At 39.9% G+C, this 18,833-nt stretch overlaps 1 protein-coding gene across 6 annotated transcripts in view; it reads left to right on the top strand.

Moving 5' to 3' along the window:
• Positions 1-18,585, top strand: part of LOC309349290 (cadherin-19-like) — a 71,424-nt gene extending 52,839 nt beyond the window's left edge. For 5 of the 6 annotated variants that reach the window (XM_081875097.1, XM_081875094.1, XM_081875096.1 and 2 more), the window contains 3 exons: positions 3,452-3,569; positions 9,291-9,542; positions 10,721-12,399. In XM_081875097.1, coding sequence (XP_081731223.1) covers positions 3,452-3,569; positions 9,291-9,542; positions 10,721-11,214 — 864 coding nt within the window. In that variant the 3' untranslated portion in view covers positions 11,215-12,399. Of the gene's footprint in view, positions 1-3,451; positions 3,570-9,290; positions 9,543-10,720; positions 12,400-18,265 lie in introns of those variants that run through there. The other variant, XM_081875099.1, reaches the window with a different exon arrangement.
• Positions 18,586-18,833: the final 248 nt, after the last annotated feature.

Raw genomic sequence — 18,833 nt, 5'->3', positions numbered from 1 at the left:
AAAATCTTCAAGTCAAATGAAATCCTTGAACATCACTAACCATCCTTGAAAAGAAAAATGAAGTGTGTTTGAAGCTCCCATGTAATACTAATGAAAAGGAGACAGCTCAGATGAACAGGGCTTTTTTCAGTGAAAATCAGCCACTGACAAATCAGCAAAACAGACCCTGGCAGAGACAGAAGGAATAAGAAGTCAGAGCCCTCTACAGCTATTCAGCTTGACCATGCAAGGATGAAGACAAGGGGCACATGCACCACACTTGCCCACAGAAACCTCCCCTGCATTTTTTGCCTTCCAATGAGATGACATAATGCCTAAGAAGGGTTCAGGTTCCTGTTGCAGTAGTGCACAGCTTCTCTTCCCAGTTTGGAAATTCATTTTGTGTGGTAGCTACTGATTTTATCTTTACCTTTGGCTCCGGTGCTGAGAAAGAAAGTGGGAAATGAAAAGTGGGGAAGTGAGAGGATCACCCACTGAAAAATGTATGTGCAAGGCTGGAGAATGATTTTCCTCTCAATACCCATGAAGTTTATATACTCTTCTCTCCTTCCCTTCCAACTGGTAGAGAAGGTTAGTAGTGTTAAGGATGGAATGGGGAAGAAATTGGATTACTCATCTGAAATGAATGCCAGATTAGCTACAAATTGTGATGGGAAAGAGATTCAGTTGAGTTTGCATTTTAACACAGACATACCTTATTTGCATTTGCGAACCAAAGCACAACTTTGAAATGTGCAGTTCTTTGAATTTTGTGATGATCTTTTCCAACCAGGAAATGTGCACAGACACACATATATACTGTGCTCAAAATAGCATATATTTCTGGAAAATATATACTGCATGATAAAATGTGCATATTAGAAATGCACACTAAAATGCTGGCAATTTTTTTATGAAGACTCCTTTTAAAAAAGAAATACATTATGCCTGGCTGCATAAATGTGGCAATCTGATCCCAAGACTGGAAAAATATGAAACTGAAAGAAACTGTAGTTGACCATTTCCTCCATCCCTTGCCACATTAATTTCAAGGCCTTCTGGTTGTATCAGGCAGACTTCAAGCTGTAAAGATTCAGTTTGCTTTCAAGGTTTTTAGGAGGTAGAGCTGCTTCCATTCAAAGGCTGACCTAAGGCACTTTGCTGCTGCCTAAGGTTGAGCATTAAAATCCTCATCCCCGAGTCAAGATGCAGAATATCTAGTCAAGTTACGCTGAAAGATCCCCACCATCTATGGCAGTACAAATATAATCATGATAAAGGCTGTAACCAACAATTTGCTCCCCATTCATGATATCCAATGCAGCTGCCTGAAGCAGTTGCTTCACTATGTCTAATGCTAGGGCTGACCCTTCTCTGAAGCCTGGATTTTTACTCAAACCAATTTCATTTTTAAACAACGACCAGGCAAGTTCCCCAGTTAGTAGTCTTCCCAGTTTTCAGATTAATGAGCCTTGATATGACACAATTCTTGGCAATTAGATTTCAGCGCAATCAATAAACCAACCCATGCAAGCTTTCCAAAGTAATATCCAACTATGTTACCTTTGTTTTAACATAAAGCATGAAGTCATATTAGACCCTGGTCCAGAAACAATTAGTGCACTGTTTTATTTTTATTTTTAAAGGAGATGATGGTTTAACTAGTGAACTGCCGTCTATCAGGTAGTTTTGGACCAAAGCAGAAACGATGTGGGAGATCATTAATTGTTTTAAATTTACACTCCTCTGAATCTTGTGAGACAATTCTCTAACCAAATAAATGCTTACAAATATGCACATATTCAGGGGAAATTGTTCACAAAACCCCATATATTACAGAAAATAATATACCATGCATGTTAGAGGAAATGGCTTGTAAAAATGTATTTGTCATGCAAAATTGCTTACGGAAATGTGCACAGGAAAAAATTGCATTAAACTGCTGGTGAATTTTCAAGAGGATTTTTTTTTAAAATGCAAACTGATGCAGAACACTTAACTGGAGTCTTGAAAAATGAGAAACAGGGTGGGGTGGATGACACTGACAGATGGTCCATTCTTAAACCACACCCACTATTGTTTCTGAAGGGGAAGAGGGAGCAAGGGGAGTTTGCCTACCCAATCTGTCCATGAGTATTCTGCCACCATGGAGTTGTATCTAATGTAAAGTTAAGTCATTACAAGGAGCTGCTGCTACTGCTTGAAGAGACAGCTGACAACTTGTAGTAGCTAGAGTTAGAGGACCTGCTGTTGCAATCCTGTTATGATTAGATCAGTAACTTAGGGTGTCATAGGTGTAATGTGAAACAGTTTGTTTTTATGTCAGGTTGATGCAGAAGCTTGCATCTCATCCTAAGAACTAAAGCAGCAGATGATAGAATCAGGTTGTTATCAATGAAAATAAACATTTAAAAATCATTTCTTTAAAAAACTCTATTAGCCCATCATTGCATTGAACTATGGTTGTGCCATAATCACAAAGTAATTTCTGTGGCTGTCTGTTGGCTTCTCTGACCCTGTACTTGGCAAGACTGGGTTTTTAAGCCCCAATTAGCCATTAAACAGCATTTTAGAAGACTTACCCTCTTAATGAAAGAAATGAACTGGTAGTGCATTGAAATGGCAAGATAATGTGGCGCTGAAATAGCAAGATAAAAAATGTTGCCACTGATAATGTACGATTTGCCCAATGGTATCAACCGATAATGGTAACAAATATTTACTCTTAGCAAGCAGAGCAACTGTTCATTATAACAACTGCAACATAGCTTGTTTATTTGAGGTGATGGAATCAATGATTTCTGAATGCAAAGACGCTAATTTTGACTCTGTTTTCCTGCAAATGACAATCTGGTTCAATAGGTTTGGAAATTTAGGCTATTTTGTTTCTTTGAAAACACAACCAAGTGTTCCCATAATCAATCTGTTACTATCTCAAAGAATCAACAATTCAGCACATGAACTTGTCACAATCTTGCGGTCACGGCAACTATAATACATCACTTGAGTGATGCCTATGATGTTTGTGGGCTGGAAGGAAATAGGTTTTTGTATTGAAGGATGTGTTCAAATATAGAATGATATACTTTTCACCTTGGAGAACAAAGGAAGGGCAGAATACTTTATACATTATTCTTTTTTTCCCCTTATGGAAACTTTATTTAACCTTTGCATTTTCAATTCCAGAAGCCATTTGCATTAGCCCACGACTTTAGTGCTTATCTCCTCCCAATCAATACAAAATCAAGTGGCATAATTGTAGGACATTAGAAAATCAACAAGCTCAACAGGCTTGTGTTAAGTGATGTGTATTTGCTGCTGCAGCTAATACATTTCCTACCCTTCAGAGACAAGGCAGGGGGATTTCAACCTTACTAATTGAATGTCTTGCACACAATTTTGTTGCATTGCTTTCAAAGGCAGCCAATAATATTTGGTGCTAAGCATATTGTTTGCCATTGTTTGCTTTTAGGTTATTCAGACCATCAGTGCAGTGGACAAAGACAATTCTGTGGAGGACCATCATTTCTTCTACTATTTGAATGAGGAGGCCACAAACAGCTCTGGTTTTGCAGTCAAAGATAATCAAAGTAGGTATTGTGTGCACAGCCCTTGAAATATTTCTGCAAAGAATTAATGCTCAATTTGCCACTTTAATTATGAAACTTTCACTAGACCTGTTCAGACATTCACCTTCATGTGTTCTCAGAAATTGTGGAGGGAGGAACTAGTTGTGCATACCCTGTTTGTGCTGACTGCAGCCTTAGATCTTGAATCTAAAGATGGAATTTTCATGTGTTCATTTGAATGAACTTAGAATGAACTTAGAAAGCCCTTAGAAGCCTTTATGCAGCTGGAAACCCTGAGCAATTGTGGTTCCTGTTCACACAGAAAATTCTAAACACGTTCAGCTGAATGTGCAAAGTTTCTCCCTGCTGACCTTCCCACTCAGTTGCAATAGTAAGAGCCAGTGTGGTGTAGTGGTTAAGAGCAGTAGACTTGTAATCTGGTGAACTGGGTTTGTGTCTCCACTCCTCCACATGCAACTGCTGGGTGACCTTGGGCTAGTCACACTTCTTTGAAATCTCTCAGCCCCACTCACCTCACAGAGTGTTTGTTGTGGGAGGGAGGGAGGGAAAGGAGATTGTTAGGCGCTTTGAGACTCCTTCGGGTAGTGATAAAGTGGGATATCAAATCTAAACTCTTCTCTTCTTCTACAATTGAGGGTGGAGATTTTTTTCACATGTAGACACTGGGGGGGTGGGGGCAGTGCATGTGGTCCTCTCTCCATATATTCTGAGAACTCTTGAAAGCTAACATCTGAGCAAGTCTATTGTTCATCCGGTAAATAGTACAAATTGTGGTGTATAGCTGAGAACCACTGTGGGCCACACAACGGCTTAATTTTCAGGATTTAGAATGCCAGGCTCAACTCAGAGCTCAGCTATGAACATCAATGATGTCATTCTCTTTTATTACCTCACAGGAATATTAATGAGATTAACTTGCTATCTGTAAATTTCTTGCTGATATGGCTGGATAGTTATCCAATGAATAAAAACATACCACATACATAATTATATCCTAGTGTTTAGAACCTGGGCTGGTGTCTTCATCTAAAACGAATCTGCAGCATACTCTCACAGTTAATCATGTCAAAGTTGTCAGGAACAGTCCCTTTCAGTCATCCTGGTTTTGGTTTTACACCTGGATAATCAAGTGGTGTCTGTGCTTTGCTGTCCCTTTGGTCAGCTGAGGCTGCTGTACCAGCAGTGCACATACCTTAGGAAATTAAACCTGGTCTGTGTAATGCACTCCACATGGTATTACCTCTGTAGCTGTTGGTGAATACTAGCAAATAGGGTCACTTTGCACCAATACATCTGTACTATGTACCAGTTTGCTTACAGGCACAATTCGTAGAGATGGTGTTTACCGTTAAAGTCCTAAACAGCTTAGCCCAAGACAGTTTAGGGAGCATCACATCCCTTATTATCCTGCCCATTTCCTTTGATTAGAAGAAGTGTCTCCACTGGTAGAGGCATAGTCGGTGAGGATACAGCCTTCTCCAGACTGGTCCCATAATATGAAAAACCAATGAAGTATAGTTCAATACTGTCCCACCCCACACTTGCTGCTTTTTGCAAGGCATCAAATAAAGTTTTATTCTAGCAGTCTTTTAATTTTTGAAATAGGCAACACTTTTATGATTTTTTAAAAAAAACAACAACTGATGATGCTGTCTCTTTGAGGTTTTTAATGAAATTATAATTTTTATATGTTGCAAACTGTCCTGAGAGATGTATTTACACAGAAGTATGGTGTATAAACACACTAAAAACAACACCTCTCACATATATATATATTAAAATGAATAAGGATGTTTGTGATCATTGGTTATTTCATGTGTTGAGCAGAATAACTATAGAGTGTTGGAGCCATTTCCTTTTTTAAAATGTGTTTTTACTGAGCTGTTGTAAAGCACAATACTGAAGACAGCATACTCAACAGTCAGGCACACATTCCACAAGACACAAATCTTAAATACTTGTCATCAAGCCAGGAAAGCATTGCTTTAAGAATTCCGCTATGTCTGCTGTTTCTGAAACCTTTATTAGGCAGTGATCTCATGATGTCATCCCCTCCCCAATTTAGCTATTTATAATTGAGCTACAGCTAATAAGCAAAAATTAATCTGGCATGCTTGGCTTTTATCCAATTATAAGAATGCAAATAAAATAACTCATAGATCAAATAAAATATTCTATTTAAGGTGCAGGAAGTTGATAAGTTATTGCTTCCAAGATTTTTCAGTTCCTGAATTCCTCCACCAAATGTGGAAGAAATTGGGTTTGTATTTATGGCATATCTATCATTTATCTTCTGACAAATTAATTACATCTCTTTTCCATATCTTAATGATAAAATATAGTGCTGCTTTTTGCTGAATGGGACATAGATCCCCACAAGCATTTCTACTATCATATTCAGTCTCCTCTTTTTCTTACTGTGTAGCTTGAGACCATTATAAGAGTTCTGCTGGATCAGAGCAAAGGCACATCCAGTCAAACATTCTGCTCACAGGAGGCAACCATATGCTTATAGGAAGCCTGCAAGCAGGACCTGAGTACAACAGTGTTCTTCTCAGTTGTGATTCCTAGGAACTGATACTCAGAGGCATATTGCCTCAAACAGTGGAGACAGAACACAGCCAACATGGCCGGTAACCATTGATGGCCTCCAACTCTATGAATTTCCTACAGTTCTTTTAAAGTTGGTGGCTATCACTACCTCTTGGAGGAGCTAATGCAATGGTTTCACTATGCAACTTTCTTTTGTCTGTCTTGAATCTTCCAACATTTAGCTTCAGTGGGTGGCCCTGAGTTCTACTATTAGAAAAACCTTCTCTTGGCCTGCTTCTCCACACCATTACCTTAAGCCTCCCACACCCTGCTTGATCTTACCATCTGCAAGTCTCCTATCAAGGGTGGGTATATTTGCCCCCACCCAGGGACAGAATATTTTGTCCCTAATAACATTTGTGTTTAATTCTTGCCAGCTGTAGTCACCTAAGTCTGTGTAATCTCATGGAGGTAAGGAACTATAGCCAGAGTCATATAGAAATTATAAGTCCTACCAGAGTCACTATTCTTGGTGTAAAAAAACAAAAAAAAACAAAAAAAAACCTATTAAGCACTTACTCAAATAAGCAACTATCTGGGCAGTTGTAGCAGTTTGTTAGGAATGGTTGACTTCTGATTTAGATGGGGTGGGGGAGATTACTAAGGACTACGGTGAAGCTGAATTTCATGAGGTTTCTCCTCAAGGGTCCTTCTCTGCAGCAAAAGAAACTGCATTCTGACTTAGAAAGCCTATAGAGAAGTACCAAGGCAGATTGCAGCCTCTTCTATGCCAATAGTCCAGGGCACTGGGAGACTGCACACAGTTCAGTAGCAACATCTTTAGCTTGGTTCTGGTGGGGCGGTGGGAATGGTAGGGTTGTTTACAGAAAGTAAGGATAGCATGAGGAGAAAGAGGAGATGTTCCTCATCTTATAGTTGTTTGTTGTTTAGTCGTTTAGTCGTGTCTGACTCTTCATGACCCCACGGACCAGAGCACTCCAGGCACTCCTGATTTCCACTGCCTCCCACAGTTTGGTCAAACTCATGTTAGTAGCTTCGAGAACACTGGCCAACCATCTCGTCCTCTGTTGTCCCCTTCTCCTTGTGCCCTCCATCTTTCCCAACATCAGGGTCTTTTCCAGGGAGTCTTCTCTTCTCATGAGGTGATCTCACAGTACTAGGAGTCAACCAATAAAACTGATTCAAAAGGAAGCACCACTTCATACAATACATAACAAAATGTGCAGAATCAATGGTGAAATGGTGCACTATGACTACTACCTTTGACAACGTTGCAAAATGTTAGATAAAATTAAGGATAGGGTGAACAGTAGCTGTTAGCTAGGACAAGTGGGCTCTACAACAAACTGTTGCAGAGTGGAGAGCTCCTGTTCTATAAAGTTCAGCCTTGCCCAACCCAGTGCCCTCCACATGTTTTGGACTCCAATTTCCATCAGGCCCAGCCAGCATAGCCACTGGTCAGAAATGATGGGGATTATAATCAGCAGTGGAGCAAATGCCTAGGGAGGCGTGCATACCCTATACCCAGGGGTGGGGCCAGCCACCCATGAGGGCAGGGCAAGTGGGAGCAGGGCACTCCATGGGGCCTCCAAGGTATCTACCTTCCTCCTCACCCAACAGCTGAGGAGGAGGTGGTGGGCAGACCATTTGGGGCAGCGCGGAGTCTGTGGGCGCCCAAGCCACTGCATCACTCACAGGAGAGATGTGTGGCTCAGGCACACTGCAGGCCCCGCAGTGAGTGCCGCCTGGCATTTTGTCACCCCTCAGTGGTGACAACTGGGGTGGTCAGCCCCTACCACACCCCCTTCCTCCACCCTGATTATAATCAAACAACACCTGGAGGGCACGTGGTTGGGGAGGCTGATGTAGATGACATTTAAGTAGAACTTCCAAGTTCAGGGACAGTAAATCACTGAGGGTGGCCTAGTGCCTTCATGCTCTTCTGGATTGTTCCTGATAAATATGGACTGGCTACTGCTGAAAACAGGAAGCTGGATTAGGTAGTAGGATACTAAATTCTTTCCCTCTTATGTAGAGCACCTCTGGCAGATTCTTATTCCAGCAGCTCTTTCACAGATCTGCAGATATAGTGCTCTGAAATAATAAAAAACCCTCAGAACAAAATCTCAAAAGCCAATTTTATCTCTTAGTAATTGCTTTCTAAATATGGCAGATTGTAGGAGTAATAACTTCCCCATTATCTCTTAAACTGCCAAACACTGGTAGTATTAGAAAAGGGAAGAGCATGCAAGGGAGAGAGCAGGTTTTTAAAATGAAGTGAAGATTTAATATTAATAAAAGCTTCTGCTTTGTATTTAGTTATGCTAAAACACAGTTAAAGACAAAGGCACAGTTCACAATTATTTAACTTTGTTTCTTGTTCCCCCATTACACTGTTTTCATCGATAGACAGATGACATCATATGAATGACTTTTCTGTGCTGCGATGTTATGCAGCATTTGTATTGATCCCTTAGGCCGAGAAAGAATCGTAAAGGGGGGACACCAATCGAAACTAATCTGAGGGGAAAACCTAAGTTCAACAGCTGATGAAATTGCAGGAAAGGAGACCACTTAAAGGCAGCCTTCTGAGACTTAGAAGAAGAGCTATTTCAAATTCAACTAAAGTATACATTGCTCATATTGACTTTGCTAATTATTTGAATGTTCTGGCTAGGTGAATAAATCAATACAGCTAACTTTTGGAAAGTTCACTGTATTCTGAATAAGAAATTGCTTGGTTCAGATGCTGCCTGGCCCACAAAATATGTGGCCTTAGACTAACCACTGCCTCTCAGCCTCACACCACCCAGGTGCACATAATACGAGTCTACCTTATTGAGTTAGTACAGCAAGGGTTGCTGAGATTATGTAGGGATTATGATGATAGCAGTGCATCTGAACTATTCAGATTTTAGCCAATGTGCAGCATAATCCTAAACACACTTATGAGGAGGCAAGCTCCACTGATCTGAGTGGGACTACGTAAGTTGTCCCCTTAGCATCATGATTTCCAACTTTCTTTCCCCACACCTCTTTATCTGCACAAAATATGGCACAGTGTTTTTCATAAATAAGATATTCTAACTGAACGTGAATTGTTGGACTTGGAAACCCATAAGCAATGTCATGAAACAAAATCATCTTTTTTGTTATTATTTTTTAAAGATAATACAGCTAGAATTATCACCACACGAGGGGGATTTCATCGTCGAGAACAGTTTATTTTTACCTTACCAATCCTAATTGCTGACAACGGAAGTCCACCCCTCACCGGAACAAACACTTTGACCGTCACTGTGTGCGATTGTGACCACAAACCTAGTCTCCAGTCATGCAGATATGGAACAATGCTCTTCTCAATGGGCATCAGTGTACAAGCTTTAGTTGCTGTTGTAGCTTGCCTACTAATAATATTAGGTAAGAAAAACAATCCTTTCTTCATTTCATATTATGGCTTCTTGGTTCCATGGATTTGTTGCCCAGAACATGGTCTGTATTACCCAAATTAAAACCTGACAGAACTCATATATGAGTCAATGGCACCCTTTTTTTAGACAGAGGACCATACAGTGGTACCTCAGGTTTTGAATGTCTCCGTTGATGAACATTTCAGTTTTTGAATGCCGTATACCCAGAAGTAAATGCTTCAGTTTTTGAACACACCTCAGAAGTTGAATGTGCCACGCAGCTTCGCTGAGTGCAAGATCCTGAGGCCTAGCTGTTGGCTATTGAGTTTTCAGTTTTCGAACATTTCAGAAACTTCCGGAACAGATTACGTTAAAAAACCGAGGTACCACTGTATTCACTTCTGGGCAATCTCCTTAGAGTAAGATGCCAGTGGTGGACAAGGCCAGAGGCAAAAATAGCCCAGAGGAATGAATGTAACTTTTATCATTGTATAATAGGCTAGTTTCTACACACATGCACAGAAATACATCCTCACTATACTTGTCCAGACAAGGAAGAGAGATGATTAGAGTTAAAGAATGCATTATAGCCAGACAGCTGGTGTACAAAGTAGAACCAGTGAGGGGTGTGGGTTGATGAGATAACGCATAGCCTGGGGAGAGTTCTAAGGTCCAGATAGACGTGCCTGGAGGACTACACTTGACTCCCAGCCCTGAGTTTCCCTTACCCTAATTTTCAACACCTTCATGGTGATTATATCCTGGAAGCAACCTGTGCTTTTGTATCTGTGATAGTACTCACTGGTACAGGGTGCCATCATCACTTTCCTTTGCTATGATGACAATGATTTTGTGCTGGTGCTTATAGCACTTTTATCAAGATATGAGTACCAACACCTCAATTTTTAAAAAAACTAAAAAAGCACCAGACACAAAACCCCATTTACAATAACTCATAGACCCCATTTATCTACCCCAGTTCTATACACATATATGTGCTCATAATACTACCATGCTCATGATCCACACACTTCCTATCTCACCCATGAAACCAGAGTCTATAAAACTGGTCACACTGCAGTAGCATCAAGATTAGTAAAAATTGTGTGTGTGTGTATTTCTCAAGTTTTGTGTGTGAATTTCTCAAGTATTTCACCAGCACCACGCTTTTATTTGTTTGCTTGGCAGTTTTTATTCTAGCAATTGTGGCCTTGAAGCAGCAGACAAAGCAATCTCTATTTCACAAGAAAGGAGGAGAAGCATTCAGAGAAAACATTGTGAAGTATGACGACGAAGGAGGTGGGGAGCAGGACACGGAGGCTTTTGATATTTCAGCCCTGAGGAACCAAACCGTCCTTAGAGAACACAAACCTCGAAGAAATATCACAACACAGATCCAGAGCCTTTACAGGCAATCTCTGCAGGTTGGCCCCGAGAGTGCTGTTTTCCGGGAATTCATTACAATGAAGTTAGAAGAAGCCAACTCTGATCCCGATGTTCCCCCTTATGATTCCCTTCAGATATATGCTTTTGAAGGTACTGGGTCAGTGGCTGGATCGCTTAGCTCCCTGGGATCAAGTTCTTCTGAACAGGATGAAAGTTATGACTATGTTCCTGAACTGGGATCTTGCTTCAAGTATGTAAGAAGCCCCTGGGGCTCTGCAAAGAGGGCAAAGCCATAGGCACTGCTAATTGTGACATTATGGGAAAGTCCAGCGGACATGACTGTGGCAATAGTTACAAAAGACTGCAACTCTCTTATTGTATCAAAGAAAGTTGGAAATATCAACACAGATGGCAAAGCCAAACCGTTTTGAAATACAGCACAAGTCTTATTATTTAAATTGTATTTTTGGCATATGGTTGTTAGAAATATATTTGTGTACTGGCAGCATCTTGCAGAAATGATGCTAGAATAAAGGCTACCCACCTTCCCTTCAAAAATGGAAGATTCTGATATAAGCAAATTGTGAGTTGGTGCACCTGTTGTTGAGATATTATTTTCTGTGCACAGGGATATTGCATTTGAAAAAACATCCTTGCTTAAAATGATCATCTCAGATTATCAGTATGTGCTATTTTTTCCTCTTCAGATAAAGACATTCAACATTACAAGTACAGAAAAACTTAATTTTCTTTCAGTATTCTGTGCAGTTTAAGCTTTTCAGCTATTTACAAAGTTCTGCTGGCTACAATTTAATAATCACAATCAAAAATGTATATGTATTTCATACAGTATGGAATTTTGTACAGTTTATAGTGAATACAGAAACACCTGAAATCTTGGAGAGAAAGAAAAAAACCAATGTGTTTCACTGCCAATTCTAGAATTATCTAGAGAAATCTGAAACTCGGTTGTGACAGACATTTTATTTTTCACATTTTTCTCTCTCTGATACTTTCACCTGCATTTCCTCAGACAAATTAATAGGTGCACATAATTTGTGATTTGTCTTAGTTGTGGCTGTACATATACTTTACTCTCAGCAAAAGTATTTATTTTGAAATAGCAAATTGAAATAAATCTAATTTATCTGCGTTAAAACATAGATCTCTGTAACAGCCGATATCTATTCATAATTAAGTGTGACTTCTTGTTAAACTCCTAATTAATTTTCTCACTGGCAGAACCTGAAAAAGTAAAAATATAGCAGGTTCAAGTGTGAATCAATATTCAACTTAACTATGGTAATCAAGCATGTTGCAAAAAACCAAATACTATTCACATCTGGGCATTTTCCCTTTTTATTAAGAGCTTAAAAAATGACTGATTTCCCAGCACAGATTTTTTTTTTTATTATGGAATATAAAATTAGCTGCAGCACTCAATTTTATTGTCACAGTATTAAAGATCTTTAAAATGCTAAGCTGGTGGACATAAAACTTTATGTATAACATTAGATAATAAGATAGTAAAACACTTTAATGTTAATCCAGCTCTTCAGAAAATGATCCCATTCCATTTCATCTTTCAGGAATAGAGTCAGTCTTCCAAATTAAATTCCCCTGCTGTATTTTTGTTTGCACAATCTACAGCCAGTATAAAATTGGCTCAGAACTATTATTCTCTGTCACTTTATCCATCTGGCTGATCAGCACAAAATGTAGTGATCTAAAAGCCATCAAATGCATTCAAATGGCATCCGGTGCAAAGAGAGCCCTGCCTCTTATTTATTTACCATGTTTCTATTAGGTGTTTATTTTATGGCCTCCGCGTCGTGTAATCAATTGAAACATTTCAATACCCGAAAGCTGGCATTGTGATAAGAAAAACAAGTCCATCAGCTACTTTGTTTTTAAGAACAAGAGCAAAAGAAACACCAGACAGGAAATCTCAAATGAATTACCATTGAGGCAAAAATGGAGAAGCAAAAAGCAAACGGAATTGCAAATATCAGTGTTTGTACTATTATACTTGCTTGTTAGACAGAAACAGAAACCTGAAGAGTATAGGCTAAGTGGAAAGCTGCTGGTAAAGGGACAATTTGCCTGCCATCTTAACTATAGTGTAGTAGAATTGGTAAGAGACAATATTGGTAATTTAATTCAATCTTTATTTAAAACAAAATAACCTTCACTTAAAGCGTCTCTGACATTTTTGTACCCAGGCTTCCTCTGCAAATCCTCCACAGCCCCTTTCCGCCAATTTGTTCTATAGCTTGAGTTTCTTAGGGCCAAAATTAGTTGTTCTGTGACTGGATCTCACCAAGTAATGTTCTAGAACTTTCCTGAAGGCTGTGTAGGGTTTTGTTTTGTTTTCTCTTTTCCCAGCGGTAGAGGAGAATGAATATTCATGTGAAGGTGGAGAGAGAGACAGAGAGAGAGAGAGAGAGAGAGAGAGAGAGAGATCTTTCCGCCCACATAATTTCTTCTCCTGTAAAGCATATGAAGGGAGCAAGAGAAATGAGCTATTATGCATCCCTCTTTTTGACTAACAACGGTGTGAGGAAGTCATTTGGATAAGGAAAGTATTCAACTCTCCTTCCCCATACTGCAGTTCTGACCTAAATCCTTTTCTCAGTAGTTCCTATTTGAATAATAGAACTGCATAGGTACAGTAAGAGGTAAAGGTAAAGGTACCCCTGACCATTAGGTCCAGTCGTGACCGACACTGGGGTTGCGGCGCTCATCTCACTTTATTGGCCAAGGGAGCCGGCGTACAGCTTCCGGGTCATGTGGCCAGAGCAGCGCAGGGAAATGCCGTTTACCTTCCTGCCAGAGCAGTACCTATTTATCTACTTGCACTTTGATGTGCTTTCAAACTGCTAAGTTGGCAGGAGCAGGGACCAAGCAATGGGAGCTCACCCCGTCACGGGGATTCAAACCGCCAACCTTCTAATCGGGAAGTCCTAGGCTCTGTGGTTTAACCCACAGCGCCACCCACGTCCCTATAGGTGCAGTACATCTAGTCATATGTCACCTATGTCAGGGGTGAATATCCTCTGACCCTCAGGTATGTCCAACTGATCTGATGAAGAAGAAGAAAAAACAACTTTGGCTCATCCTCCCTAAAAATAGCTCATCAATTTTGATGAAGCCTCCCCCAAAAAAAGCTCAACAACTATGAAGAAGTCTCCCCCCCCCCAAAAAAAAGCTTAGCAACTCTGGTCAATCCAATGGGTAGATCACTGCCAGTTTTTATTTATAGTGGGACTAGATCACAGTCTCTTGGAGGTTGGACGTGGCATAGATGATGTTTGACTACAGCTTCCATGATAACTGACCATCGGTCATGCTGGTTAGGGCTGATGGGAGTTGGAGTACAACAAAATCTGGAGAGCCTCAGTTAGCCACCTCTGCTGTCCATAATATCTACTGTAGTCCCCAGACAGGACAGTTCACCAGCAACTTTAGGTCAGTTCACCCAGCCTGGAGATACTAACGAGGTAAGTTTAAGTACTGGGTAGCCACAGACTCAATCTTTGCCCCACAATGAAAGTTGCTTAGTTGCTTAAAAGGTTTCAGGGATTTCTTACTCTCTCAGCCTAATCTACCTCATTTGGTTGTTATAATAATGAAATGAAATTTTATATACAGCGGTACCTTAGGTTAATAACTTAATTCGTTCTGGAGGTCCGTTCTTAACCTGAAACTGTTCTTAACCTGAGGCACCACTTTAGCTAATGGGACCTCCCACTGCCACCGCATGATTTCTGTTCTCATCCTGAAGTAAAGTTCTTAACCTGAGGTACTACTTCTGGTTAGGCAGAGTTTGTAACCTGAAGCGTCTGTAACCTGAAGCATCTGTAACCCGAAGTACCACTGTATGTGTGTGTGTAAAGTTAAAGTGACCCCTGACCATTACGTCCAGTCGCGAACAATTCTGGGGTTGCAGCGCTCATCTCGCTTTATTGGCCGAGGGAGCTGGCGTACAGCTTCCAGGTTATGTGGCCAGCATGACAAAGCCGCTTCTGGCAAACCAGAGCAGCGCATGGAAATGCCATTTACCTTCCCACCAGAGCGGTACCTATTAACTTGCACTTCGTGCTTTCGAGATGCTAGGTTGGCAGGAGCAGGGACCGAGCAACAGGAGCTCACCCTGTCACGGGGATTCAAACCACCGATCTTCTGATCAACAATCCCTAGGCTCTGTGCTTAAACCACAGTGCCACCCACACCCCATATATATATATATATATATATATATATATATATATGCTTTCGTAGATTTTCACGGGTACAGGAATGCAGGTTTTGGTGTCCTCGGGTGTCTTCCCGTGTGAAACGTCGCCTAGACACCCCAACTTTTACACGGGAAGACACCCGAGGACACCAAAACCTGCATATATATATATATATATATATATATATATATATATATATATATATGGCTTGAGGACATTTTCTGGGCTGTCTTGGAAAGCCAGAATGTAGGACATAACAGCATGTTAACCTTCTGCCTTTAGGGATCTGATGAAATATGAAATTCAGTGGATTTGATATTTGAAAGCACAGGCTACGCTGTTCTCCCTTTAGCTGGAGGATATAGAATAACAGCACACAAAACTCCATATAACATGGTACTTTGAGTTTTCAGGGCATGCGTCCTCTTTTATGTGGAGGTGTCAAAGTAAAAGCAATGGATACTACAGTTTGAGAGTTTCCTCACTACACTTCGTTAAATTACTTTTATGAGGTGCAGCACCAAGGAGTTCCTGAAGTTTTGCAGATCTCCTTAAAAGTGAAGAATGAAACTTTGTTTCGGAGATACATAACTGGGAGTGAACGTGGGTATGAAAACTAAATATAGTTCTTCAATGCGCTTATTGGCAGAGACACGCAAGGATACCTGTGAGCACAGATGATAATCACCCACATTCCTCTCTCTTAAGTAAAGGAGGCTTTGTTCTTATTTCTTATAACAATAGGAGATCCATCTGTCATCCCACTTGATTTCCACATATTCAGTGAAATAGCTGAGACTGAGTGCAAACAGTCAACATGTATGCATACAATCTAAATAAAAAATCCAGCACGGTCAGAATTCCTGATCACATGTAGCCTCTGTACAATTACAGCTCTATGTGCATAGCTAACCCCTTTCAGACTAGGGAATGGATGAATAAATCTGCTTTCAATACATTTTCAGTCCTTTTTCTGTGCCAATTGTAATTATTATTATTTTTTAAGTCCATATGAAAATGTCCATATGAAAACATGTATTCCAATGATATGCTTTCTCAAAGAAATAGATTTCTAAATGTGTTTTATCTAAAACTTAATTTAAAAATGTATATATAATGTGTGTGTGTGTGTGTGTGTGTCAAAAACTGTGATTGAAATGCAATGTTCGGGAAGGGTGAAAGCCAGTGGATAACTACCGGTAATTCAATTCTATACATTAATCCAGGTGGCTCGAATCGGCTCCCTTGATACCAGAATTCACAAAGAATCCAGTTCCACAAACATTCCTATTTCAGATGTCCTATTAAACACGCCTTTTCTAACACAAGCTCTAGTATTTCTGTGTTCATGAACTGCATGTGCTGGATGCACAATTAACAAACCAGTTGTTTGCCATTAATATTGAATTGGTTATGTTATTTAAAGGAAGTCCAGCTCAATGTAGCCATGAAGACTGCATTCAGACAGGTGTTTATTGTGTTATTTTAATGGATACAAACTGTCCCAATTGCTAACGTTCCTTTTAAACAGCAGCACCCATTGCCTTATACAGCTGTGGCTATTTGACTGTTATACCATCATGGCATGCTAAATTTCATTTACACTAGTTGACATGGTATAGCACCAGACCCCCAAAGTGTCCCTATTTTCCAGGGATTTACAGAAGCTGTCCCGGTTTCCTATTTGATTCTGGAATGTCCTGCTTTTCCTAAGGACACCCCTATTTTCATCTGAGAAATGTTGAAGGGTATGGTTGGATGTCCCTATTTTTATTGGAGAAATGTTGAAGGGTGTGTAGCACAACAATTACCATCATCTGATGGTTGCTGTTCTCCTACCCGCTCCAGACATGCACACTTCTGTTGCCCCATGATTCACTACATGCCAACAAGATGTAAGCACTTGGTGTTTGATAAATATGATGAAGCAACTCTTGATAAATACAGAGTGGATCCTCAATAAGGTGGCAGCAGATGTCCCTCATTTTTCCTAGATTGTTTGCCTGACACCAACTGAGTCATGCTTCATATATTTGAAGGAGCAGGTGCTTCAAGACATCACAGAATCAGCCAGAGTAATACTACACTAAAGAAAAGAGGAGCCTATAATTTTGATGGTATTTGAAAGTATACAAATTGTACTAGATAACTAGCAGTTTATATGACACCTAAAGAAAGCCTAGCACAGAAAAAGAAGAAGAAGAAGAAGAAGAAGAAGAAGAAGAAGAAGAAGAAGAAGAAGAAGAAAGTAAACAGTCAAAGCCTCAAGGTAAATAAGTCAGCAGCCAGATACTCCATATTCTTGACAATTATACCTACCTAGTTTGTCAAGAGAATTGGAAAGTAACTGAAGGATCATAAATAAAGGAATATGATAAACTTCAACACATCAAATGGAAGGAAATGTTCCCTGGGGCAAAAAACAGGATCCACGTTGTTTATAACACCTACATTAATGATCAGGAAGAGGAGATAAACAGCATTTTAATGGCATTTGCCAATGATAAAAATGGGATATATTGCAACACTAGGGAGAGCCGAGATAAGCTACAAAATGAAATAAAAAAGATAGGCTGGAAATAAGGCTGGAAATATTGACAGAATTGGGGTGAGGGAAGGATTCCCTTGGAGAAATACAAGTTGCCATATATACATAATAAATGTGAGAAGGAAACTGGAAAACACTATATTCAACAGGCAAAGAAAAAAGAAATAGTGCTTTATCTTTGTTTTAATTTTTCCTCTACCTAAACTCTACTTATATATTTGTGTGTTTTTTTTTTAAAAAAAGGATATATAACACCATAAGAGTCCAGCGGCTCTCTCCTGACAAAGGAATCCCAACCTGAGGAAAGGCTGTATTTGAATTTCATATTATGTAGGCTACCTGACACTTTATTCAAGTGTCTTTGCATAGTGGTTTTGTGAAATTCATTTACATTGCTGGCTTAGTTTTTTTAATTATTTGGATTGGCAATACAGCCTTTCTAATGCATTTTATATGTGAAGGGAAAGTAGCAGAGAACTATGTCAATAAAAAGGAATGTGTGCTAGAAAAAAAAGTTCATCATTATGCATTAACATCATTTATGGTACATTCTTTTGATAGGAAACCTCTGCCTCTGGAAAGCAAAGTGAAATGGCTTCTGCAACATTAAACACTGACAAAGAATGAATATTGTGCCTCCACAAAGCAAATGGTCAAAGCAGGACAAGAAACAAACACATTTAAAAACACCCCCTAAAAGGATGTGTGTGTTCTGTAGATACATTTCATTTCCTTTTGCATCTCATAATATTTGCAGATAAAAAGCTTCAATTTGCACAGGGAGTCGCTGTTGTCTCTCTAATTATTAACACATGAAGGGTGATACAGAGCTTTTCCTTGTTGCTGAAGACACTATTGTCAATTTACCAACCTGCAGAAAAGGATACCTTCAGGGAATCCTTTTCATATTATTTTCCCTTTGGGAAAAAGAAACTGCAACCCGCCCCCCACCCAAAAAATCTTCCCACTCTTTAAAAATGCAGCTCCTAACCCAAGCTGGTAAAGCTTCCATGCTATAGCTAGATCCACCTCTTGCCTGGAGGAAGGAAGTTGCAGTCCTGGATATGGGATCCTCTTCAAAGAGGGTCCTAATTGCACTCAGGACCTTGGGGCCCCCCATGGCATCCGG

This window comes from Podarcis erhardii (assembly GCF_964252035.2).
Source record: "Podarcis erhardii genome assembly, chromosome: 8".
Taxonomy (NCBI): Eukaryota; Metazoa; Chordata; class Lepidosauria; order Squamata; family Lacertidae; genus Podarcis; species Podarcis erhardii.
This window is presented reverse-complemented; position numbering and strand designations above follow the sequence as displayed.